This window comes from Musca vetustissima, unplaced genomic scaffold (genome assembly GCF_032173495.1).
Source record: "Musca vetustissima isolate MV318-11 ecotype Yass unplaced genomic scaffold, APGP_CSIRO_Mvet_v1 utg16925, whole genome shotgun sequence".
Lineage (NCBI taxonomy): Eukaryota > Metazoa > Arthropoda > Insecta > Diptera > Muscidae > Musca > Musca vetustissima.
The window spans coordinates 52793-79192 of NW_026883972.1; the positions used below are offsets into that span (position 1 = coordinate 52793).

At 35.1% G+C, this 26400-nt stretch overlaps 2 protein-coding genes across 3 annotated transcripts in view; one reads left to right on the forward strand and one right to left on the reverse strand.

Annotated features, from left to right (window-relative positions):
* Positions 1-207: 207 nt before the first annotated feature.
* LOC133330977 (ribonuclease Z, mitochondrial) lies at positions 208-5535 on the reverse strand. The gene is made up of 3 exons (XM_061539374.1): positions 4949-5535; positions 4094-4889; positions 208-1331 (listed from the first exon to the last, which is right to left on the reverse strand). The coding sequence occupies exons 1-3, from the start codon at positions 5510-5512 to the stop codon at positions 208-210; spliced, it is 2484 nt and encodes an 827-aa protein (XP_061395358.1). The 5' UTR covers positions 5513-5535.
* Positions 5536-10818: 5283 nt separating this feature from the next.
* The window catches only part of LOC133330984 (tyrosine-protein phosphatase corkscrew-like), a 107483-nt gene continuing 91901 nt past the window's right edge, over positions 10819-26400 (forward strand). For both annotated transcript variants that reach the window (XM_061539382.1, XM_061539383.1), the window contains exons 1-3: positions 10819-10951; positions 16556-16743; positions 16812-16938. In XM_061539382.1, coding sequence (XP_061395366.1) covers positions 10938-10951; positions 16556-16743; positions 16812-16938 — 329 coding nt within the window. In that variant the 5' untranslated portion in view covers positions 10819-10937. The remainder of the gene's footprint in view (positions 10952-16555; positions 16744-16811; positions 16939-26400) is intronic.

The window sequence follows — 26400 nt, forward strand, 5'->3', positions numbered from 1 at the left end:
TAGATTATTTTTAGCATTTAACTTTTTCCACAAAGTTTTCTTTATTTAAAAAAATAATAAATATACTATTATTGTATAATTTTTTTTCTTTCCAATTCTTACAGTCAATAAAGTGAAACATAATGCCTGTGAATTTATAACAATTCCATACACACAAAAAACTAACTACGCTAACAATCCACATTCCAATACACATTCGACCAACAATTATGTGCTCATTAATTTCCTTTTTCTTTCCAATTTCATTTCACGCTTTAAGGCCTTCTGTTCCAACTCCTCAGCATGTTCGGCAAACAGAGAACGCATTACCGGATACATTAAATGGAAATTGTGCAAATCATCCAATGATATTTGCATATTATCAAAGGCTATCGAAACATTCGACATTGTACAGCTATTATTCTCGTCCACCGATAAACGTGGCAACTTGGCATAACGTTGAGAGAAATGTGTTAGGATAATATGTTTGGCATTCATTGCCTGGCCCTGTTGTATGGCTTGAGATATTGTGCTGTGCATTTTAATTTTTGCCTCATCTGCCAAATCATCTTCCATGGTGGCTTCGTGTATGAGTATTGTAGAATTTAGACCCAAATCTACAAGATCTTTACAGGGCATTGAATCACCACTATAGGTCACAGTTATGGGTTCTTCTTGCTGCGTGCCATCAACGGGAGTAATACTTAGCTTAACACCAAATGAATGTGGACAATGTTTGACCATACAGGTTTGTATAGCATCAATTCCCAAATCTTGATGCGTTTCTTTCAGATTCATTGGCTCATCCAACATATCAGCATTGCCAATCAGCTCATAAGCATCTTTTATATTGTCTATACAATTTTGATAGAAATTTAACCAGGGTTCAATTTGTTTTGGTGCCATTACCAAAACTTTCTTTAGATGCTCTTTCAATTCACCTGATAACTTTATGCGTTCGGTTAGCAAACCAATTAAGCCAATATGATGATCGGCATGTAAATGTGAAACATAAATAATTTTTAAATTTCGTATAATATCCTTTGCTTTGGTCATGCCAAACATTCGTTGTATCTGACCCAGGGTGCCTTCACCGCAATCCAAGAGGACATAACAATTTTCATGAGATTGTACCAGTATGGAACTAACATTACGTGTCTTGTTAGGTATGCAGGATCCAGTACCAAGGAATGTTATAATGGGATATTTTGCATTTGGACTTTGAGCAGAGGAGGATGTTGCTTTCATATCAACTTTAAGTTTTTCCAACATACCAGGGAAATCGGGTAAAATTTGAGTTTCATTAATATATTCACTGGGTTGTAGTTTGGCTTCAGCTGTTCGATCCAAACCTGAAAGGAAGAAAACATATGTCCTTGTAAAAAATTTGATTTAAAATGGTATTATTGTGTTCAATAGTTTTTTTTATTGAAATTTTGTAATTCTTTGAGACCTTTTGTTAAGGTTCCAGATATACATAAATTTTGCACAACGCACTGAAGTTAGGATAGACTAACCTGTGCCATGTTTTATTGAAATCAGTTCAGATTTAGATATAGCTCCAATATATATGTTTGTCCGATTTTTCGCAAATGGTGCACCAAAGAGTCAAATTTAGGTCGATTGACACCAAATTTTGCACAATGCACTGAAGTTAGGATAAACTAACGTGTGCCAGATTTAGACATAGCTCTCATATATATGTTCGTCCGATTTTTGGCAAATGGTGCACCAAAGAGTCAAATTTTGGCCGATTGGGATGCAATTTTGGAGAACGTACCAGCCGAAAAAGTGGACCGATATTGATAATTTTTAGCGGAGTTTGGTACGCGGTCAGATAAAGCTCATTTTCGGACCTGCAGACAAGAGACAACTTTATGCAAAATTTTGGCGAAGACGGAGAATTTTACGCTGATCAAGAATATATATACTTTATACAAAAATACCCGGTTATGGATCGTTGGGTTAAGTCGGTTCACATATAGACACAGATCAGATATTTAACTTAGTAGAATTTCATGTCAATGGTCCTTCAAAAATTGAAGGCCTGTAAGGATGTATTTCTTGAATATAGCCAAAGTGATAAAGTATATCACATAGTTGGCCCGGTCCGACTTTACTATTTTCTTTACTGGTTTTCTATGGGCGTTGACACATATTTGTATTTGCAAAAAATGAAGAAACTACGCTTGTTGTTGTTATAACAGCCATATTGCTTTTACACAATGGACTGACCGTTGGCCGAGTACAAGTTTTACCTGTCGTGGAAACGTGGTGTATTCTCTCGGGAACCAGAGCTTAAATCTGGTTAGTTTACCTTGATGTATTCCTCAGTGTTTTTAATTTTAAGTCCAAGTAAAAAATTTACTTCTTTCTGTTATGTTTTAAATTCATCTTCTGGATCATTTAAAAGTTCCTTTAACTCATACCTAACCGTGACTGTTAGGAGTCTATCATCAACATACAATGCTATAATTAAGTTATTTCAATTTCTTTCTCTAATGTATAAACATGGATCCGTCATACTTGCATTCAAACCTAATTTTCAAAATAACTTGGCAGCATCTTGGGTCTTTTTAGTGCCATCGTTAAACCCTTCAGTTTGTTCCATATAAACAACTTCCAGTTCTCCATATAGAAAAACTGTAGAAACATCGAACTGCAGCATATGTAAATTTTCTATTGCAGCAGCTCTTATTATTGATATTTTAGCGACTGGGCTGAATGTTTGATCATAGGATCCAAGTATTCTTTCCTTTCAATGATTTAATCTCACTTTCCATTGCTGAAATCCCTTTTTTCTGTCATTGGAATTTATTGCTTCCTTGTATGATAGTGTCGTTGAAACATAAGTTTCTATTCCTTGAGCTATTAAGGCATTATATTTTGAATTTGAGATGAGTGTCTGATATCTAATTGGCTTTTCTTACAAATTTTTGGAAGTTTTGGGCTTTGTCCGATTTCGATTGCATCAAAATTACTTTAATTTTCTGTAATGTTTTCCAACACTTCTGCACATCTTCATATTTATTAGCATGTTCGGACGTGATATCAGTAATTTCTTCATGATTTTGGCCTGCCATTGATATATTAATATTTAAGTCATCGGAATACTAAAGCTTCTTCTCATGGCTTTTAATCGTAGGCCTTTTTCTTTAAATTTTACTTCTCTTGAAACTTAACAGTACGAGTTTCTGTTATATAAACCCTATTCCTTGGGCTATTAAGACATAGTTTTTATATATTGAATTTGAGATGAATGTCCGATTTCTAAGCCGCTTTGGTATTGGCTCTATTTTCCTCTGTATGGGAATCTATAAATAGCTTTAAAAGACACTCATCACTAACAAATCCCTGGAAGTTTTCTGCTAAAGTTATAACATCTCCGATTTTTATTACATAAATCATTAATTTCATTTTCTGTATTGTTTTCCAACACTTCATGTTCGGACGAGGTATCAGTAATTTCTTTAGGATTTTGACCTGTCATTATTACATTAATGTTTAAGTCATCGGAATTCTGAAGCTTCTTCTCATGCCTTTTAGTCGTAGGCTGTGAATCCCCTTTGGAATTTATTTGAAATTCATTTTTGGAAGATTTGTTTTTTTTTTTCTTAAAATTTTACAACTCTTGAAATCTGGATAGGTTGAGTTTCTGGTATATAAAACCTATAGCTTTCATCTCAGTCATACTTTTTTGACCCTTCTTGTCCATTTTGCTACGGATGTGTACATAATATTATTTTTGGTTTCTTCCCAAGGCATAGCCCTTACCGACATATACCTTGACTTTGATGTTCTACTAAAAAATTGAATTAAATTGATGTTTAAATGCATCTTTTATCTACATCTACAAAGAACGTCACCATTTAAACGTTACAATATCGATTGTCGATACAGTTTGTCTTTGTTTAGTTCATGGACATTTGTACGAGTTTATCGGCTTTTTGTATTTTCTCTTCACAAATTGTGGTTAGTTTTCAGTGCCCATTGCTTTCTCGTTTAAAGCACCACGTCCATTCTGAGTGATTAGTAATTATTTTAGATTATTTTTAACCTGGCCATTCATTGCATTTCGCATAGCTATTAGCAACATTCGAAATTCCTCACTTACCCTTCCTTGGCCTCAAATGATAAACACTCATTGTATTCAAATCATTTAACCTCTGCTCGAATCCAGAACATTCAGAATATCTAGAAATGGGTTCCATTTCATTAACAGCATCCCCATCCTCCACATCATCTAGCTTGGTTTTCTTCATTTTACTACTTAGGCCACCCAAAAGATTTGTTGCCTCCGCCAAAATCGGAAAAACTTTGGGATTTAATTGATTCAGCTGATATTGTATGCGATGGGCGGCTATATAACCCGAAAAGGTATTCTGTGATGCATTCAAGAAGATGTGTTGTGTCGAGGGTGCAAACTTTTCCAAAAATGTTTTGTAAACATTATTCTCCAATACTTCTGCAGGGGTAAAGTGTACCACCAAAGCCAATTCAGGGGTATTGTCTGGATTAATGCGGGCATTGACCAACAAATCGTGATGTTTTTCTAAATTTTCCAAAAATTCCACTGAGGGTATATCGAGAAAGATAAATGACAATGGATTCTCATTTGGTTCACTGACATCTGCAGATTTGACCACAGTGCCATTTTCCAAGGTGACATCAATGCCATTTTTCAAAAGACCCAAGAGAGGGCCTGGCGGCACACCATGTTCAACACATTTTTCGAGATTTAATGGACCAGGGCGGGGTTTTAAGGTACATATGTAGGAGATGACCACAGATTCTTGGTTATTGATTTCTGTAACATCGCCATTTGCCTTTGCCCTATATAATGGCAAACATTTGACATTCATTACAGAATCCTCGAAATCTTGTGACACTGTACAGTCGACAGTTTTAAGCTGAAGAAAATAGAAAATTAATAACATTAAATAATTCCAGAATTGAATATCCCACTAACCTGTAAACTTTTCAATACCACAAACTTCTTCATGGACATCAGAATATTATCGATATATGGTGGACCATGTAAGGACAGCTCTTTGACACCAGCATCCTGCACTGTTAACGCCAAACCAGGTATACCTCCAATTGTGGGCCATGTGTTGCGTGTAACAAATATCTGTTCCAGTCGTGCCAATTTAGTTTTATGTTCATGGGCCAAACGTTGTGTACCCTCACCACAATTGAACAGATAGCGCGATTGATCGGTAAACAAATAAACCGAGGCGGGTGAACCATTCGCACCGCCACCTAAAATTTGTAAAGTTACAGTCCCAGGGATGTAGGGAACAGCTTTCTTCTTGGCTGCCTGTTGCTGACGTTCCTTTCTCAAAACAATTGGCTTATCACCTTTTTGTGGTTTGTTCTTTCCCATTTGCGGTGACTGCTGTTGCTGCTGATTTTCTGCCGCACTCATGGCTTTGCCGGCTGTAGCACCACCTCCTTTCGAATTGATGAGTAATTCTTTTAGATGATCTTTGCTTTTGCCACGTATCGCGTTCCGTAAAGCTGTCAGCAACATTCGTGTATCCTTTTTTGCGACACAATAGCCTCACTCTACCTCCTCGAAAATTATGAAATTGGTCTGGTCGAACTGGGACTACACGTGAAGCGGCTGGTTCGTTTGTTCAACAACAACAAAATAAATTACCAAAGCAAAGCAACCGCACGACGAACCGAATACTCTGCAATGTTACGAAAATGGGGCAAGGCATAGCGACCGCTTAGTTGATTTGTTATGAATGCAGGAAGAGGCAACGAGTCGTAACAGCTGTTGTGTGATTCACATGTGCAAGTAGATACAATAGCAGGGTACACACTTTCGAGAGGTTTAAACAGACGACATTTAGTAATGTTTTATATATAAAGGCCTATATTTTATCAAAATATATTTTTTTTATTTGAATTTAAGTATACAACTTTAGTATACCCTTACAAAAAAGGCGAAATGGATTTTTATTCAAAAATAAATTTGTAAAAATATGAAATATATATTTCAAATCTTATACGAATTTCGGTACAAATACAGAGTTGTACTTTTGTATGAATTCGCTTTTTGGATAACCTGATATTTCGGCCATGGTACAATTTTTTTACAAAATATCATGTAAGCTGACAGACTTATTACTTAATATTAGGTTAGAGAAAAAGAAATCCATTATTATTACATGAACTATAGGACTTTATTTAGCATTCTTCGGAATGTCCGATTTGGGCCAAATATGCACCGTTTTGTTGTATGATTTGTTGCCATTTTAAAGGTAACTTTATAATGCCTCTCTCATAGAAGTCCTGCTCTCTATTTGCAAAAAACTATAGTAGTCGATTTTCACAATCCTCCCAATTTTTTATCATTAAAGAAATTTAGCAATGCAAGAAAAAGATGATAACCGCTTGGTGCCAAGTAAGGACTATATGGCACATGCATTAAAACTTCCCAGCCAAGCTCCCGAAGTTACTGGCGAGCCACTGAATATGTGTGTGGAACACGACACCTCTCCTGTTGGCCAATTCTGGCTCTTTCTAGTCAATTGTAAATGGTTTAAAACAGTTTTATGGTAGATTTTTAGCTCTTGGGCGGTGTTATGACTGCTAACATGATGGTCAACTTCGATCATTTCTCCGATTTTATCGACATTTTCGACGACCGGCCTACCTTCGCAGGGTGCATTCTTAACATCAAAAATTCCTAAACGGAATCTTCGAAACCAAAATTGCACATAATTGGCTGTTACAGTATCGGAACCATAAACACCATTCACAATTTTAGCCGCTTGGCTTGCATTTTCGCCTTTGTCAAAGAAAAACTGTAATATGTACCGAATTTTCTCCTTTCTCCATTGAGCTCATTATAGGTACCTAATATGGGGGACAGCAGAAGTTTGTAGAGTGTATAGTTGTTGGTTATTTTAGTCATGTCACGGCAAAAGTACACGTTAATGTTCTTTATGGATGTGAGTGATCTAATCCTGCAGTGACCCGTTATCTACAGTGATTTTTATCTCCCTTTCTATGAGACAAAATCTAAGTAGTTCTACGGAGCGAGAACTCAGGACATATAGTTTTAGAAAACTTGCATGCAAGTTCCGCTAATCATCTATTGCCGGCTTTCTCTCGTCTCGTCAGCTATTTCATTCCCAACTACAGTGATTTTTATCTCCCTTTCTATGAGACAAAATCGAAGTAGTTCTACGGAGCGAGAACTCGGGACATATAGTTTTAGAAAACTTGCATTCAAGTTCCGCTGATTATCTATTGCAAGCTTTCTCTCGTCTCGTCAGCTATTTCATCCCATCTATCTTAATGGAACCTAACAAAAATTAAAGTTCTGTCGTAGATCATACAGAACACCTTTATAGTCAAGAACGGCTTTTGAATTTATAGTACACAACTTAAGAGTCTATCGATCGGTACTACATTGTCAGCAATAAGTGTTTTGTCTATTTTTTATCTAAAAAATCACAATCTGAAATTATGTTGAGGGTACTTGCATGTCCAAAGTTCAACTACTCCACGTGTCCCTATTCCCTGAGTCTCAGAGTTTTTTGTTTTGTTTATATGATTGTGAAAAGAAATTTTAATAAATGTTAACAAATACTAAACTGTGAATGTCTTTTTTACCATTTTTACCTAATTTGAAATTTCATTGAAAGATGAAGTTATTTTGCGCCATCTTTTAACAGCTTATGTAACTACACAGAAATTATATAACTGCTATTGCTCCATCTATTTTTCGTATTAATTAATAGTTAATTTTAGAAACAACAGATGTCACTATAAACATATTAAAATCGTTTACGTTAAAATAATAATAAATAACAATGAATTTGTATTTAAAATTTCCAAGAACAATAACAAATTTCAACATAAATATTATTATTTGTAGTATTGGACCTTGTAACTTTGCTTTTAAATTTAAAGTGCAAAGAGCGACATCTATTACTGACTTACATCTGGGACCTATTAGTACTAGTACATAACGAACGTTTGTAGTGTAGATGTCTCTATTCCCGGTAAAAGAAATTAGACCAGTTTAATTATCGGTTATCGAATATTTGTAAATCGAACATATTCTAATTGGATTAGTGTGAATTTATCACACAGCGTAATACACCTAAGTCTGTTTTTAAACGGTCTTTTTGTACACGGTTTTGATATAACACGGTTTGAAAATTGAATATTTTTAATTTTTTTAGACGATCTACCGTGTAAAAACAGACTTAGGTGTATTCACCGAAGACCCTATAAAGATTTTTGATCAGAATAAAATTCTATATTGATTTAGCCATGTTCGTATTTTGAAATCACGATATAGCTCGTTTTTAACCCTTTGAACTTTTGCACATAAAGGGTTATCCATTTCGTGGTTTACAAAGTATGGACATTGATGAAAATGAATGGTATATTTTACATTTAGATTCACATATACATCCATATAAAGTCCAGCTCACGCAAAAACTAAAACCATTTGACCATCTACAACGCCATAGATACGTGAAAGGGGCCAATAGGCGGTTTACGGCAATTTTTCGAACAAAATTTTCCGCAGCGATGAAGAACATTACTCACTCGGTTGTCATATGTTTGGTTCTGGGATTCCTCGAGTAATTGAAGAGAGACCATTACATTCTGAAGAAATTACTGTTTGGAGCGTCTTTGGTCCGAAGGTGTGATTGGACATTACTTCTTTAAAAACGACGATGGAACGACTGTCACCGTCACTTCACAGCTTTATGGTTATAACATAACCGACTTTTTTGCCTACTATTGAGGAATATCATTCAGGGAATATGTGGTCTCAAGAAGACGGTGCCACATACCACACAACTCGAGCGACAATGGCGGTTTGCAAAAGACATTTCATGGCCGTGAAATTTCTTGTCGTGGCGATATCAACTGGCCACTAAGATCATGCGATTTGATATCATTTGCCTTATTATGAGGTTACGATAAATACCGTACTTATGCAGATAAACCTTCAATTTAGAGCAATACGTGATAAAAAAAATTACCTCAAAAGATTTTGTATTTCGTCTGTTCCGGGCAGCTACTTACCAGGTTATAAGTGGGCTAATAACTTTCCCGATCCATATTTGGTATTTTGAAAGTTCATCTCACTCAACAACGTTTCTGTTTACTTTTTATTTGGCATTAGCCAAAGGAGCAACTCGGATCATATTCGTATGTCTTTATTTTTTTTTTAATTTTATTGGCATTGACTAAAGGAGCAATTCGGGTCATATTCGTATGTCTTTCTTTAATTACTTCCTTTATTTATTTGAATCCCTCAAATTCCGATCAAGAATTGATTTTATGTTACGTAGCCCTCATATTTTCGGTCCATCAGTATTTGAAAATTCCATAAAATATATTTATTAACAATTTCGGCATGACCGTTAAGCATTACATTCATGCATTCACTTTGCAATGATATCACATTTCCCCCTAGTATTCATCATTCATTAATAACGCCGATGACGTGTTGACGTCTTTCATATAATGCCGATAATAGCTCGAAACTCTACAGGGCATGAGATAAGGTTGGGTTTTTTAAATTAGAACTAGAAGCGTACGAAAAGTAGAAAATATGATACCCTTTGTATTAAGCAAACGGGAAGAGCTAGAACTAACAGAAATTTGCAATGTGGGTCAAGACGCAAAGTTCGAAAAATGTACAAAAGGGTTTTTGGAAATTCGACCTATAAGTGTACGAAAAATACTAAACTTTACTAAAATTAGTTCTATTTCAACATATATAGCTAGAATCTCGAATTTCTATATGGAATCACCATTAAACATGATCCTCAGGATAACAACAGAGTTGGAATTCTCAGCGATCTAGCTGACGTTAATATTCAATGTCAAACTGCTACCGGTATATAGATGTAAAATCGACAAAAATTTTGATTTTTTTATATAAATGTTGTTGTGTTCTGAAATGTGCAATTTTTAGACAATTTTGGCTTTGGTATAATAAACTAAGTACTTAAAGGGCTAAGCAGAATGCTCGCAACCACAAGGAAACGATAACACAAACACATATCGTTTCCTTGTGGTTGTTGTACACGTAACGCGATGGATGGCTCAACGCGAATATTCTGCTTAGCGTGGTTTTATATTTGTCGGGATCGGGATCGGTGTTGAGAGTTTTTCTCTCTTGAGAGAGTAATTAGAGTTGCGCTATTTTTAATTTTGTAGCAGACGTACTTTTTGTTCACAAAAGGTACGAATTGACATAAACGTACCAAAACAAAAATTTATTTTTTTTATTATTCGTGAATACATTTACGCTTAAATTATATCATATGTTATTTATGCAACTAACTGGTATAAATATTGGCCAATATTTCTCCATAATTATAATTTATTATCATTTGAAGTAGAATTTTAGGTACCTTTTCGTACTTTTTTGTTCCTACCTGTGGTAATGTTTTCCAACACAATTCACAATTTACCACTGAGAGAGAGAGAGAAACTCTCAACACCGATCCCGATCCCGACAAATATAAAACCACGCTTAGCCCTTTATTAAGAAAATTGAAAGTCGATCTTGAAAAGTCGACTTTGTGATTTCCTCAAAGATCAAAACAAGGCTCAATAATAAGGTAGTCCGATAAGGCCATATGATTTTACTCGATCTGTCAAATTGTTTTCAATTTTGACTCAATCGTATGAAAATATAAACAAAAAAATTGACAGCTTGGGGCTTTTTTTACAAAATTGCCGATAACGATTGCTTCTTATACTCCATGGATCAAAAAGTCGACTTCGACTTTTCAATACAAAAAGTCGATTAATCGATTAGTCGAAAGTCGATCTATTTATCCCTAGTATGGCTCGGAACTCTGCTACGGAACAAGTGTTGAGAATTTTAATTTTTGTTTAATAAATTATTATTAAAAAAATAACGCATAACGGATTGTTTTTTATTTAATACAACGAAGAAAATGTCATCGCGAAGGTAATACAAAAGAAACAGCGAGAGAAAGTTGCATGTGATGTGAATTGTTAAAAGAATGAAACGAAGAAAAAAAATACAGCCCAGAGTCCCAATGAAATCTTGGGGCAAGAGCACCCCAAAGAAATTTTGTTGTAATGCAAAAAACGACACTGCGAAGAAAAAATCTTTGCAAAAAAGAAACAAAAAATAATATATGTGTGTGTGCAATATGAGAATGGGGAGCTAGTTAGCTGCTACTCCCCTTCCGAGAATTGGGAGATGAGTGATTTTTCAAATAATGCAAATGGAAAATTCTGTGAAAAAAATGTAGTTAAGAAAAAGCCTTTGGTGTTTTCCCCCACGCCCTTATGATTTGCGTTGGGGACTTGCATGTTCACGAACGAATGAAAAATCTGATTAGAACCAACAATTGGACCAACTGACGGCCAAAAATACAATCCATATGTTGCATATTTTAGTTTGCAACGGAAATACTATAAGGATGCTTGGTAGAATTCCTTATCTAGGGTCAATTTGTCCTTCGCTATTTATTGTGTTTTGTTGTTCTTGTTTTTTCGTTTCATCGCTGCTGCAGTCGCCGCTGCTCTGCTTTGTGTCATTATTGTTTTTGTTTTTGGGAATTCGTATACAAATCGTCGTGTGTATTTTTCGTTTCTTGTTGATGACGCTGCAGTCCACCACCTCCACCTCCCCCTTTTTTTGGTTGGTTGAACATTATTTGTTGTGTGAGAGACTTTGTTGTGGATGGAACCCGCATTGTTGTTGTTTTGATTTTTTTCTTCTTCTTTGATTCTAAAACAGTGATGCCAATGTGTGGTGTTTTTCGTAGATATTTTAACGATTTTGGTGATTTTAAGGAATGTTAGGGAAATTGGGTTACATTTAAAAAAGTATAAAAGGTGTTTATTTGGAAGGAAGCGTATATAAAATGCAACTAACGCATTTTTTTATTATTAGGTACCAATAGAACTTAACCTCGAACTGCGAAACATTATTTCAGGTATAATGCAAGTTATCTTGAATTCCCCGACTCGACTTGAATTTTCAGAGCATTAGAGTGTTGCTTTCTGATAATCAGTTTCGATGGAATGCTAGTGTCGGAACGATCAAATTTTCTAAATTCAACATTTTTTCTCCAACAAAATTAGTGGATTTTAATTCTTTTTATCATTCGATCTGAAATTATCAAAGGTTCAAAAAATTGTAAAGGATTGGCAAAATTGATTTAATCCAGATGTCTAAAACTTCTAGGAATGAATTATAATTTTTGTCATCGTACGAACATTATGCCTTTGATCAGAAATTACTAGATTTATATTCCGTTATAGATTCCTATTACATTTCTATGATTTTTAAACACCTTTTGAACAATAAGTTTTTGAATTTCAAAAAGTCATCAGACTCACATATCACCGTTGTTGTCAACAACACAAAACGTTTCTATTTCTAATACGATAATACAAAACAACTGTTCAGCATAATCGTTTCAAACATTGATGATGATTTCTAAAGTCATTAATTAATTTTATTTGTCACAAAACGAAATTCATTGTTTTGTTCAACATAAAACGGTTTCCAAATCATTGTTCATGTTTGTTGTTGTTGCTGCTGCTATTATGCCATTAAAACATTGTTTGAATGACATTTTTAACGATGGTTTCGTATTAATTAGCGGTGAAATTCTAATATTACTTTTAATATAAATATTAGGGTGGGACGTTTCATATTGGAATATGTATTCAATTACCATATTTTTGTTTTTCCGTGAAGTTTTTTGCAGTTTCGATATTTTCGAGTCAATATTAAGGGCTGGTAATGCATCGTTTGAAATGGTTTACTATTAGTAGAGTAACTTCGGGTAATGTGGGCTATGCGGACCACCCCCATATCTAAGAAAACGCTATGTCAATGCTGCCTTAATATATGTTTTCCCAATAAATAAAAACAAACATATTATATACATGTGGACCACTATAAAAAACCGGGACATTTTCATGGGACAAGTTCCAAACATGGCCCCATATTAAAAACATTTCTATAAGGAGGTATTCTATCCTCTGAAAACTCGATATGCGAAATTACAGCTGCTTCGGTTGGATATTATAGCTAGGGCCTTCAATATACCGCAAATGGGGCGGTCCGCCTAAATGGGGGCTATTCCAAATAATACCCATATACTTTTGCATTCATTGGTATCCAAGGTCGCAATAAATTGAAATTTACCACAACCAATTCACAACCTAACTTTTAACTTACTGGTCCACATTACCCGCCAAGTTATTTTTATTCGCAGTTTTCAGTTTTTTTTTTTTAATATAATGCAGTAACATTTGTATAGTTAAATGTGTATTATGTTTGACCTGGAATATATTTAGACGACAAATCTACTATGCCGTGAAAACAATTTGTTTTAATTTTTTACCGTTGGTACGCCCACAATATCCAAAAAAGGAAATGGTGGTCCACATTACCCGAAGTTACACTACTAGAGGGGCAGTTTGTGTAATATTTTTTATTTATTTTTCTATTTTTATCCTTATCCAATGATTGTTACATTGTAGAGAGCGTGCAAACTATTAGTTTTAATGGAAAAAAAGAATAAGAAGCTATTATTATTAGGAGTACGGTGGGAATAGTTTCGATGGCTAAATAAATTGGACAGAAAAACACTTTAGGTTTCTAATGATGTTGTAGATTAATGCAGGTTCCATAGTGAGAACCCACTAGTCTGTGCTGTCTGTAGGACAGAACTGGAGAGCGACACAGCAGATGCTCAATTGTCTCCGTCTCCTTGTCGTCAGCACAGAGTCTGCAATAATCAGTAACATCATGGTCTCATTTACTGGTAAAGGCCCTGATATTGCAATGACCAGTAGTGACTCCTGTCATTACTCTAATTTCGGCTCTTGGTTGACAGTGTCGGCCAGATAGATCTTGACACATTGCACCTAGGTTCCTTGTGCCATAGTTCATAGGCTCGTTCGTCGAAGATCGCCTCAAAGTTCTGAAAAATATGACATATGGGTGGTTTGATTGAGCAATCGATTGCTAGATCAGTAGATTGAGATCCTCGTCTTGCTAATTCGTCTGCTTTTTCATTACCCATAATGTCACGGTGTCCTGGTACACAACACAGCCGATAGCTGTAAGTGAGCGTTTCCAAAACTGTTCTACACTCAAGGATGACCTCAGATTTCATATTAAAGGATTTTATGGTTTTAATAGCCGCCTGACTATCCACAAAGATAGTCACCGGTTCAACGATCTCTGCATCCAGACTTTTTATCAATTTCGCTGCCTTCCAAATAGAGAAGATTTTTGCTTGGAAAACACTACAGTTGCTATCCAGCTTGTAGGTAAGCTCAAGGCCTATCCTTTCGCAGCAGACGCCAGCCCCTGTACCTTCTTCCATCTTGGATCCTTCTTATAAAACAGCCAGACCGTCCAGACGAGTGTTGCTTCGGTTCCTCATGTCTCTACTTGGTATAACGACATCTATATCGTCAAATCTCAGGACTGGCGATATATAGTCGATTAGTTTTACTCGTTGGTCCAATGTCATACATAGTTCGTTATTTGTTAAAAAACTTTGACGTTTTTGGTGTATTCATAGGTTGGTACTGAAGGCGAAGTTTAAAAGCCGGTCCTCCCATCCCGATGCGATGGAAAATTGTTATACACAACTGTGTTGTCAGGGTATTATAGCTTTGTACAGACACAAAGTTTGTAACGCCGCGAAATATTGGCCCTAGACCCACCTTTAAGTATATCGATCGTCATATCTCGACTAGCTAATTCTAGATTTAGACATGTGTATCCGTCCGTCCGTCTGTCATTATAATTTGTAAACACGATATAGACCACAGTTATGGACCAATCTTCACGAAATTTTGCATGTAGGATGGGTTCTGCCCAATAAAGAACCTTTCGTTTTTGGTAAAGATGGGTAAATATTTAGGAGATAAAATGGACCAAATATTTAATTTTTGTCGGTTTTTCTGGTCACTCCAAAGCCGGCAATTGTGGCAGTATGAAATAAGTCCCCAAACAGAAAATAAAATTAATTTGGGAATTTATTTCATTATGAAATAAATCCCTAAAGAGTAATATGAAATAACTCCCCAACGAAATGAAGGAACTCCCCAAAATAAAATTAAATAAGTCCCTAAAATCGGGGACTTACGTATTCATATATTATTTAGTAACCCATTAGCATACTAGAAGGCGGAAATATAGCGCTATCGCTTTGAAATTTTCCATGAAGATCGAGGTATGTACAACGCCTATAATTTTTGGTGATGATCAGATAATAATATTGGGATGATGTGGACCGAAAACCTAATTTTTTGTGTTTTTGGAGTCGTTCTATAGACCACAATTGAAAGCCGAAACCCACAACACAACCCACGGTGAAGGGAATCTCGACAAGTAATTAGAAGAGCTGTACTGATATTAGTAATATCTGCAGCAGAATAAGCAGATAAGGCCACATTAAGAGTTTTTGAATATTGTTGATGTTGCCAAATGCTGCTGCAGGTCCAACTGTTTATATACAGAATTTTTACTAAACATTTTTTCAATTAGATCCTTTCTATGAACATTCAAAAACACAGTCCTTACGGTCCTTGATTCGAAATGATAGTATTGACTTTTCCCGCTACCTTACCGGGTCTCGTTGAAGTAACCGTTGCTTACAAGGGGGTTGCCTCACAAGGTTTCGGAAAGGCGACCATGATGCAACCCCCTTGTAAGCAACGGTCTTCAATGCGACTTAGACACTCTCTTGCCTTTGATTTTTTCCTGAAGATTTCATGGACATTTTTTCGAGTAAGAATTTGAGGCACTCGATCTTCCCCAAAACCGCATCCTATGGGCGCGTCCGATTTTCATATTTGCTCTCTCTGGGCTGGGAGGCATATGTGCTAAGTTAAAAACCTTCGTAGCAGATATCAATTATATCTACAGATCCACTGATTACTACATTAATGGTGATAATGAATCGAGCAGGACGATGGCGATCAAATTCTTAAAGAAGATTAAAACTCCTTTGTGTAGTTTGCAAGTACATGTTATATAGAGTAGAAGAAGATTTAGAAATGCTAGAACACGTTCGGATTTTTTTAGCTTGTTTTGAAATTTCATTTCATTTATTTCATACAATGTAATATAAAAAAGCCAGCATGGCCAATAACTTATATTAACTTATATAAAAAATCCAAACAAAGAATGAACTAAATAAATTAAAAATACATAACAGTAAAAAATTTCAGAAAATGTCCGGAAAATTACAAATATTGAGTACAAGCCTCATAAAAAAGTGTAATTTGGGATTTATGTGCATCGAGATGAGGAAAGCAACAATACACTCTAGTTTATATTTTGGTTGGCTTTGAAAAATTTTTTGAAATATTTTCAATTATTTCATTTTAGAATTATTTTTCATTTCCTGTCGCTGAACCAAATAAGTCCTTTTTATTTAAAGTATTCCCATCGTTCGTCCCCAAAGAGTCTCGTTTAGTTCCTAAATCGATCGGTTTAGGAAACCTTCAAACATAATTATTGGTTTTAAGATTATTTAATTAATTCAAATTCTTATTTTTACAGATGGTTTCATCCCACAATATCGGGCATCGAAGCTGAAAAATTGCTGTTGGAACAAGGTTTCGATGGTTCATTTTTGGCCCGTTTGTCCTCTTCAAATCCCGGTGCATTTACATTATCTGTACGAAGGGGTCAAGAAGTGACACACATAAAAATACAAAATAATGGTGATTTTTTCGATCTCTATGGAGGTAAGTTTTCGTAATCATTTTAATTTACAAATAAATATTAAACAATTATTCTTTATCTAATTCCCTAGGTGAAAAGTTTGCAACATTACCTGAATTGGTACAATATTATATGGAAAATGGTGAATTGAAAGAGAAAAATGGTCAGGTGATAGAATTAAAACAACCGCTCATATGTGCGGAACCCACAACAGAAAGGTGAGTGGGAAATTGTAATAAAAAATGACATTTTAATCTGGCGATAATCAAAAAGTTGAATGATGATGAAATAGAGGGTGAAAGTGAAAATGAAATTGAAATGCATTTAAATGTAATTAAGTGCATGTAATTATGGTCTAGGGAATTACAAAAAAATAATAGTTGTTAATTATTAAAATCCTCATAAATAAATACAAAACAAAAGTATGTCGAGTATTTCAAGGTCTGTCATCCATCTAACTATGTAAACGCATTGCCTTTATTGTGAGCTATTCAATTAAAAATTCCCCTCGAACAACTTTTCTTTTTTATTTAATTAGAAAGTATTTTTTTATTGATTTAAATCTATTTTATAAATAGCTATTATATCTCATAATTGATGTAGTAATTGAATTACGCATTCTTTGTTTTGTTAAGTATGAAGGTAATTATTATTGTTAATTCTATTATTTGTTAATATGTGCATATGTTCACATTTGGACTTTATTCCATAGCCAGGTGAAATGTGACGGCATAATTTAAATAAAAAAACTATATAATAGAATTTTATGAAGAGAAAGAATATTTTATTAGAAAAAAAAACTTAATTATCAGATTATAGATAGATGTCTTTATCAAAGATTTGCAGACCATTCAGTTTTAAATTATTTGTAATATGGGGATGTGGATTATTTGTTGTTTCCAGTTTAAATTTTTGATTTCATATTTCTTTAATAGTTGTGTATTGACTCCGAAATAATTGATTTTTTGTAGTATATTCAATTACGAATTAATAATTGTTACAGACAAATAATGCATCGTTTACAAATTATCGAAAACAAATTTAGGCGTGGGAGATAATTTTTTTAAAATGACAAACGTTTTTATTTCAAAAAAATTATAATTGTTTAAAAACAATTTGTTTTATTGAATAATAAACAATATGAAATATAAACACAGATTTTTTTATAGCACATTAAATAGAAAGTTGGGTTAAATGACCTCTATTCGATTGTGGTGTTTTTGTTTCGAAAGTACTTGTTTTTATTGTATTAATAATGATCAAGTGGTTGTACATTCGTGGGTGATTATTCGAGAATAGTCATATTATTTTGCAATAAACAAACTGAAAATACTCAACTAATATTATTTTGTAATAAACAATCATCCTGAAAGACGTTGTAAAGAGAGTAAGATGAAAATGAAAAAATGCGAAGGGAGAGGTTAGGGTTGGTAACTCAACCCACATGTCCTCTACTCTCTGAATCTCTGCTTGAAAAAAATCAACGTTACAATTTTCCTTTAGTTTGTAGGAATTCATAATTACTCCTAATATGCGCCTTCTTCGGATTATCTGTAAATATGGACAGTCCCTCTAGTATTTCTTCGACTCCCCGGCTCATTTCGTAAATTGAATGCTTCCGCTGCATAATGAGGTCGCATATTAGCCTAATATATAGAGCTGAAACAGAACACATATGTCTATAAAATTTGGTTTCTGCTGTACGAACATTAGAACAAAATCGGTGGTCAGTAATTGGCTATACTGCCCAATGTCACCTGGGCGATCTGCTAATAGAAAAAATTATGGATCGGTGGACTGATCCAAGTGAAAAGAACGGCTGGCCTTTAACGTCATTATACCCTTCACCGCTCTGTGGTGCAGGGTATTATATCTTTGCGCATATGTTTGAGAATATGCATAGAATCACTTTCTGAGTTGATTTATGCATGTCCGTCTGTTCATGTGTTCTTATGAACAATGTACAGGTCGCATTTATGATCCGATTTGTATGAAATTTGACACAAGTCACTAAGGACGAAACCTATTAAAATTGATCTAAGGACGAAACCTATTAAAATGGGGCAAATCGGTTCAGATTTAGAAATATTTCCCAATATTTATTATTATTTCTTTCTTTCAAAAAATGCAATTTAAAGCCTCAAAGGCCGATTGGTACAACATTTTACACAGTGTACTGAATTAAGCCCAGCTCAAGTTTTGTTGAAATTGGTTCAGATTTAGATATAGCTCACCTATATATTTTCGTCCGATTTTAGGTAAATGGTGCACCAAACTCCGAAGGTTTGTGTATGTAGGCCACAAATTTAATTTCACCTGATTCCATTTCAATGGTCTTTCAAAAATGCTATGCCTCTTCTATCTAAAGGATATTGTACATATTATCATCATATTGTACCCAAAGTGGTAAAGTGTATCGTACAGTCGGCCCGCCCGACTTTTGATCTTTCCTTACTGGTTTATTCTGGAACTCCACTTATGACTGTCCTTCACACCAATTTATTTCCTAACAATTCAAACTCGGCCTGAAAGAGGCTTTCCATTCATTTAGCCATTCATTCATTTTAGGCAGCGCGGCATACTATCGGTAAAAATAACTAACGCATATATTCTCATAATACTGATATCTCTTCATATATTTTTTCTAGAAGTTGGTAGCGACGTAGTTGTTGCCCCTAATTTACTCATGTTGTTGTTGCTGTCACAGCCCTATTGCTCTGTCGTTTCCACGACAGAGGGGTTTACGATCAGAAAAGACCCGAGTCTTACTCGGCCAACGTCTGTTGAAATTCCGATAGAGTTCGGAATATTTAAGATGCTTGGTATTGGAATTAAAATATATCGGTCCAATTAGGAGGTAGGAGGTTATCGGTCCATATGAACTTCCAAATTTCGGTAGGTTGTCAAATCATCCATCTAAATCTAATCTAATCTAAACCCATATAAAAACCCAATTGATTTTACATGTATATTTTGAATGTCCAGCTTTTTTAAACGTAAAGTTCACATTTTTTTAAATTGGAATGTGGAAACTAGTTGTTATTGTAACAGTTTAACTGTGTGTGAAACTTCTTTCCTGAAAATATTGTTAGAAAATAGAAAATATATTAATTATCAATTAGGAATTAGAATTTGAAGAGGGTAACCGGAGAAATTATGCCACTTTTATTGGCTTTAACCATAAGTCTATAGGCAATTGACTTGTAGGCTAGGACGGAAAATTAAATGTGCCAGAATCGAACGGGTTTGCCTAGGAAGAAACTTCTTACTGTCCGAAATTGCAGGAGGATGTTGGAGTAGGACTTTATTGTATCTTCAGCCATTTATGGCTTTGGAGACTGCCAGTTGTTGCATGGATTTCATCGTGCCAATGTACACCTTTTTCGCTGTAGTCTGACAACTGGGTTAATTTGAGCCTGTTGCAAATAAATGCATAAAAATGTGTCATTATCAGGAGTTACTTTAAAAATCTGCTGTGTCAAAAGTTACGGTGAGGCTGATTTTGAGAAGGGGATTCCAGAAGGCTTCCGTACTCTGATTACGGCTCCAATTAAGGATTTGGATGTGTTCCTATTGGCACTGTACTGCAGCTACGCTAGTCAATGCAATATTTTTCGTGTAGTAAGACACATGTGATTATTCGGAACAGGACTCCATGTACCGAAAATAATATAGAAGCACAATGGCAAAAAATTGCCCACTACCTACAAGCTGCTACAATAGCAACAATTGGATACCAAAGACCACCATCAAGAAACCCATGCCCAATGATTGGAACCTCAGAATAACGTGTCCCGTGCACAAAAAAGGAGACAAGACAATATGTGCCAACTATAGAGGAATTAGTATTCTTCCCATCGCATATAATGATCTATCCAGCGTGCTGTATAACCGACTGAAGCTAAGGTTCAATTACATTCTTGGACCATACCAATGCGACTTTAGACCTGGCAAATCCAACATAGACCAGATTTTTGCACTGCGCCAAATCCTGGAAAAGATCTACGAAAAATACATCGACACGATGTTTGGAATTACTGCAAAATTAATACGTTTAGCAGGATAACTTTAACTGGAATAAGGTCAGCAGTTAATGTTGGAAAACAGCGTCCAGAGCCCATCAATACCGAACGAGGATTCAGACAAGGTGACAGTTTGTCGGATGACTGTTTAACATCCTGCTGGAAAATGTCATACGAGATGCAAATGTGAACAGAAATGACGCTCTGTACACCAAACTACACATGTTATTCGCCTACGTCGACGACATCGACATAAAGGGTCGAACATTGCGAGTGGTAACAGCCATCTTTGAACGAATTGAGAAGAAGTCAGCCGAAGTGGGTCTGGCAGTAAATGGTGAGAAGACCAAGCTGACGGTATAACGCACAAGCTTCGAGGTAGTGAACGATTGTATATACCTCGGTACCGCTATAAACAAAACTAATAACATCAGCTTTGAAATCCGGAGAAGTATTGTGCTGACCAACATATGCTACTATGTCCTGAGTAAGCTATTCAAGAACAAGGCCACCTCGCCATACCAAACTAAAACTCTACAAGACGCTCATACTACTCGTGCTGTTATATGGATCTGAAGCATGGGTACTTGCGTAAGCAGATGAGACAGCTCTTGGAGTGTTTGAGAGAAAAATTCTTCGGAAGATCTATGGGCCAACCTGCGACCATCTATTCTCGGACATCGACATAGTCAGGCGTATCCAGCTGTAGCAACTACTTTGGGTAGGTCATGTCGTTAGAATGGATGAGGATGCCCAGCTCAAATGACATATTCACAACATCACGGAACATGGGTTTTAAATTGGATAAGCCGCGCGCAAAACCGACGTGCCTGGAAATCTTTTTTTAAGCTCGCCTTATGGAACAAACGTTCTGTCACAAGCCAGCTAATTAAGTAACATGAATTACATCCCTTCCTTGTACCCGAAACTGACCTGTAATATTTTAATGTTTTACCACACCGATAAGAGCGACGTTTCGTTTGTTTCATTATGGGACAGATTAAGAGAGCCTGAGTCTAAAATGAAGTTATTGTTGGTTCGAACCAATTCCGCACCAATTATTGTTGTAGCATCCGTACTTTTGTTAGAAAACGCTTGATAGCCATTATTTTCCTCTGTTCGTTTGCTGCAATTTTTATACCCTCCACCGTCCGTCTGTTGTAATCACGATATCTTCTGAAGGAATTGAGATAGGGAGATGAAATTTTGCATAGAGACGTCTTTTGTCTGCAGGCAGGTCAAGTTCGAAGATGGGATATATCGGTCCACGTTTAGGCATAGCTCCCATATAACTGTACCCCCAATATTCGGTATTTTGGGGTTCTTGAGCACGTTTTTCAACCGAATACGCTGAAATTTTGTACATTGAGTTCTTATTGGGTTCCAAATGTCTCCACAAAAAATTAGAAATATAGGACCACTTTTTCTGGTAGCACCCATATAACGGTACCTCCTAATTTTCAGTATTTTGATCTATTTTTCCACCGAATCGGCTGTAATTTAGTATTTAGAGTTCTTAATAGGTACCAAATCTCTCCACGAAAAATTATAAATATAGGTCCATTTTTTTCTGATAGCCCCCATATAAGGGTACCCCCCAATATTCGGTATTTTGGGGTTCTTGAGTGCGCTTTTCAACCGAATTCGCTGCAATTTGGTATTATGAAGTCGTATATGGTAACAAATCTCTCTACCAAAAATTTTAAATATTCGCCCCCTTTTTGGGGTCGTCCCCATATAACCCCCTTTTTTATAGTAAAATAGTTATATGATTTGTTTCGTGTTTGGGTTTGGCTCTAAGACTCTGTTGTAATCATTTCATCTGCGTAAGATACTAGTAAACTAGAACATTAACCTAATATAAATATATATAAAAAATATATATATATATATATATATATATAATAATATATATATATAATATATATATATATATAATATATTGTTTTGTTCGACCTTTTGATTCTTATATAATAAAACAATATATTTTTTTCGAGCTTGAGGTCTTTTTTATTTTTCAGGATCAATATTTCGCAATTGTTTTAAATTGCATCTTCAGGATAATCTACAAACAATTTTGAAATTAATGACATTAATTATACAGAATGAAGTGACAAAATCGCTTACAAATAAACTAGTGCCAAGTTTACTTAAAACTATGATAGACTTCACTATCGTCGTCGGATGTAAATATTGCACTGAGTTTATTTTAGTTTATTGCACGATCTCTCTTTCTGTGTAAGGTGTCTGTAACAGTAAGCTGCGTTGTCTGTGTCGCTCTTAAAATTAATTCTCTTTGTTGTTGGTAGGTTGTTTATGTGTAGCATTTCCAATGTAAGTCTCCTATTGTAGTTGTTTTCTGTTTGAAGTATTTGTACTTTATCAAAGTTTGGTCTATGGTTGTTGTTCTTACAGTGTTCTGCAAGTGCTGTTTTTGTGTATTATTCTGATTCCTTAATTTAATGTCAGATTTGTGTGCCGATAATCTGGTTTTTAATTTATTTTTTGTGGTTCCAACATACACCTGTTTACATTATTCTTCATCGTTTCCATCACATTCTATTTTATAGATAACATTGTGTTTTTCCAATTTTTGTATCTTGCTTTTCGTGTTGGAAAATAACGTTTTTAGCGTATTATTTGTTTTTTGGGCCACCTTATATTTTTCTTTATCAAATAAATTTGCATTCTGAAATCTTTCTGAAATTATTGGGATATAAATCATTGATTTGTAAGTTCTTTCCTCTTCAGTTCGTGGCTGTTTCCTTCGTAGTGTCTGATTATTTAGTATTCTGTTGATTACGTTGACTGGAAAATTGTTATTTGATAGAATTTCTCTAATTTTAATTTTGTTGGTTTCGTGGAACTTTTCATCGCTTATTTTTAAAATTCTGTTTGCTAAGTTGTTTGCCGTGTTCATTATTATCTGCTTTGGGTGTTTTGAAAAGAAGTTTATGATCCTCCCCGATGCGGTGGGTTTTTGGTACCAGTCTAGTTCTAATTTACCCTTATTTTGATACACCAACGTGTCCAAATACGGTAAGCATCCGTTGTTCTCTTTCTCCATTGTGAACTTTATATTGTTGTTGTAGCTGTTTAAAATAGTCAAGGTATCTGTTATTGCATCTTCCCCCAGTATCACAAAAAGATCGTCAACATATTTGGTTACTAGTGTAGGTTTCGTCGTTAGTTGTTCCATACAGGTGTCAAGAAGTTTCTCCATCACTATATCAGCTACAATTGGAGAAGCTGGTGAACCCATTGGCAGTCCTTTCTTCTGTTTGTAAACCTTGTCATTATACGTGAAGTAGCGGTTGTCCTTAATGCAAAACGTAAGAATACTGAAAAATAAGCCCTTTGTCATATTAGTGTATTCTCGGATTTCGTCCCATTTTTCTTCTATTATTTTTATTCCTAGGTCTACTGGTATGCTCGGGAACAGTGATATCACATCAAACGATACCATTTTGTCATTCTCACCGACAGTTAAATTGGTTATCTTTTTTTTAAAGTCAATTGAGTCCCTTACGTTGTATTTTGAGTTAATTGTCAAGTTCTTGAGTATTCTAACCATGTATTTGCAAAGTTGTATGGAAGGTGAGTTTATGGAGGAACATATCGGCCGTAATGGATAATTTTCTTTGTGTATTTTGGGAAGTCCATATAGTCTTGGTGCGGTGGCCACGTCTGATTTAAGTTTTCGTCTCTCTGTTGCACAAATTATGTTATTCTTGTATAACTCTTCCACTAGTTCATCGTTCTTTTTAATTAAACTTGTTGTTGGGTCCTTATTAATACGTTGATATGACATCATGTCCGATATTATATTGTTCATTCTTGCTTGGTTTGTGAACAAAACAAACATACAATTTCCTAGCGAAGTAAAGTGGCTTCTCTCACTTGGCGATAAGTTTGGATTACCAACAAAGCGGAGAGATTTTCCCTTATTTAAATTCATTGCGGACGGAGAGGATATCATTCAAACCAACAAAGACAAAGAACAACAAGAAATTTTGAGAACTAAATTTACAACAATGATAGACACACATTTGAACAAGAAGAGAGAAAGTGAAAGAGACAAAGTAATTAACCGCACGGTGGATCAAACAAGAACTTTTCTAAAACATAACAACGACATATTGATACTGAATGCGGATAAAGGCAATGTAACGGTGGCAATTACCAAGGAAGATTATCAAGCAAGAATGAACAATATAATATCGGACATGATGTCATATCAACGTATTAATAAGGACCCAACAACAAGTTTAATTAAAAAGAACGATGAACTAGTGGAAGAGTTATACAAGAATAACATAATTTGTGCAATAGAGAGACGAAAACTTAAATCAGACGTGGCCACCGCACCAAGACTATATGGACTTCCCAAAATACACAAAGAAAATTATCCATTACGGCCGATATGTTCCTCCATAAACTCACCTTCCATACAACTTTGCAAATACATGGTTAGAATACTCAAGAACTTGACAATTAACTCAAAATACAACGTAAGGGACTCAATTGACTTTAAAAAGAAGATAACCAATTTAACTGTCGGTGAGAATGACAAAATGGTATCGTTTGATGTGATATCACTGTTCCCGAGCATACCAGTAGACCTAGGAATAAAAATAATAGAAGAAAAATGGGACGAAATACGAGAATACACTAATATGACAAAGGGCTTATTTTTCAGTATTCTTACGTTTTGCATTAAGGACAACCGCTACTTCACGTATAATGACAAGGTTTACAAACAGAAGAAAGGACTGCCAATGGGTTCACCAGCTTCTCCAATTGTAGCTGATATAGTGATGGAGAAACTTCTTGACACCTGTATGGAACAACTAACGACGAAACCTACACTAGTAACCAAATATGTTGACGATCTTTTTGTGATACTGGGGGAAGATGCAATAACAGATACCTTGACTATTTTAAACAGCTACAACAACAATATAAAGTTCACAATGGAGAAAGAGAACAACTGATGCTTACCGTATTTGGACACGTTGGTGTATCAAAATAAGGGTAAATTAGAACTAGACTGGTACCAAAAACCCACCGCATCGGGGAGGATCATAAACTTCTTTTCAAAACACCCAAAGCTGATAATAATGAACACGGCAAACAACTTAGCAAACAGAATTTTAAAAATAAGCGATGAAAAGTTCCACGAAACCAACAAAATTAAAATTAGAGAAATTCTATCAAATAACAATTTTCCAGTCAACGTAATCAACAGAATACTAAATAATCAGACACTACGAAGGAAACAGCCACGAACTGAAGAGGAAAGAACTTACAAATCAATGATTTATATCCCAATAATTTCAGAAAGATTTCAGAATGCGAATTTATTTGATAAAGAAAAATATAAGGTGGCCCAAAAAACAAATAATACGCTAAAAACGTTATTTTCCAACACGAAAAGCAAGATACAAAAATTGGAAAAACACAATGTTATCTATAAAATAGAATGTGATGGAAACGATGAAGAATAATGTAAACAGGTGTATGTTGGAACCACAAAAAATAAATTAAAAACCAGATTATCGGCACACAAATCTGACATTAAATTAAGGAATCAGAATAATACACAAAAAACAGCACTTGCAGAACACTGTAAGAACAACCATAGACCAAACTTTGATA

Excerpts from the sequence above, each read along its gene's own strand:
- LOC133330977 (XM_061539374.1), bottom strand. The coding sequence starts at position 5,512 with ATGTTGCTGACAGCTTTACGGAACGCGATACGTGGCAAAAGCAAAGAT. Across the intron at positions 4,890-4,948 it reads TGGTATTGAAAAGTTTACAG|CTTAAAACTGTCGACTGTAC; the intron begins GTTAGTGGGATA and ends TATTTTCTTCAG. Across the intron at positions 1,332-4,093 it reads TCATTTGAGGCCAAGGAAGG|GTTTGGATCGAACAGCTGAA; the intron begins GTAAGTGAGGAA and ends TCTTCCTTTCAG.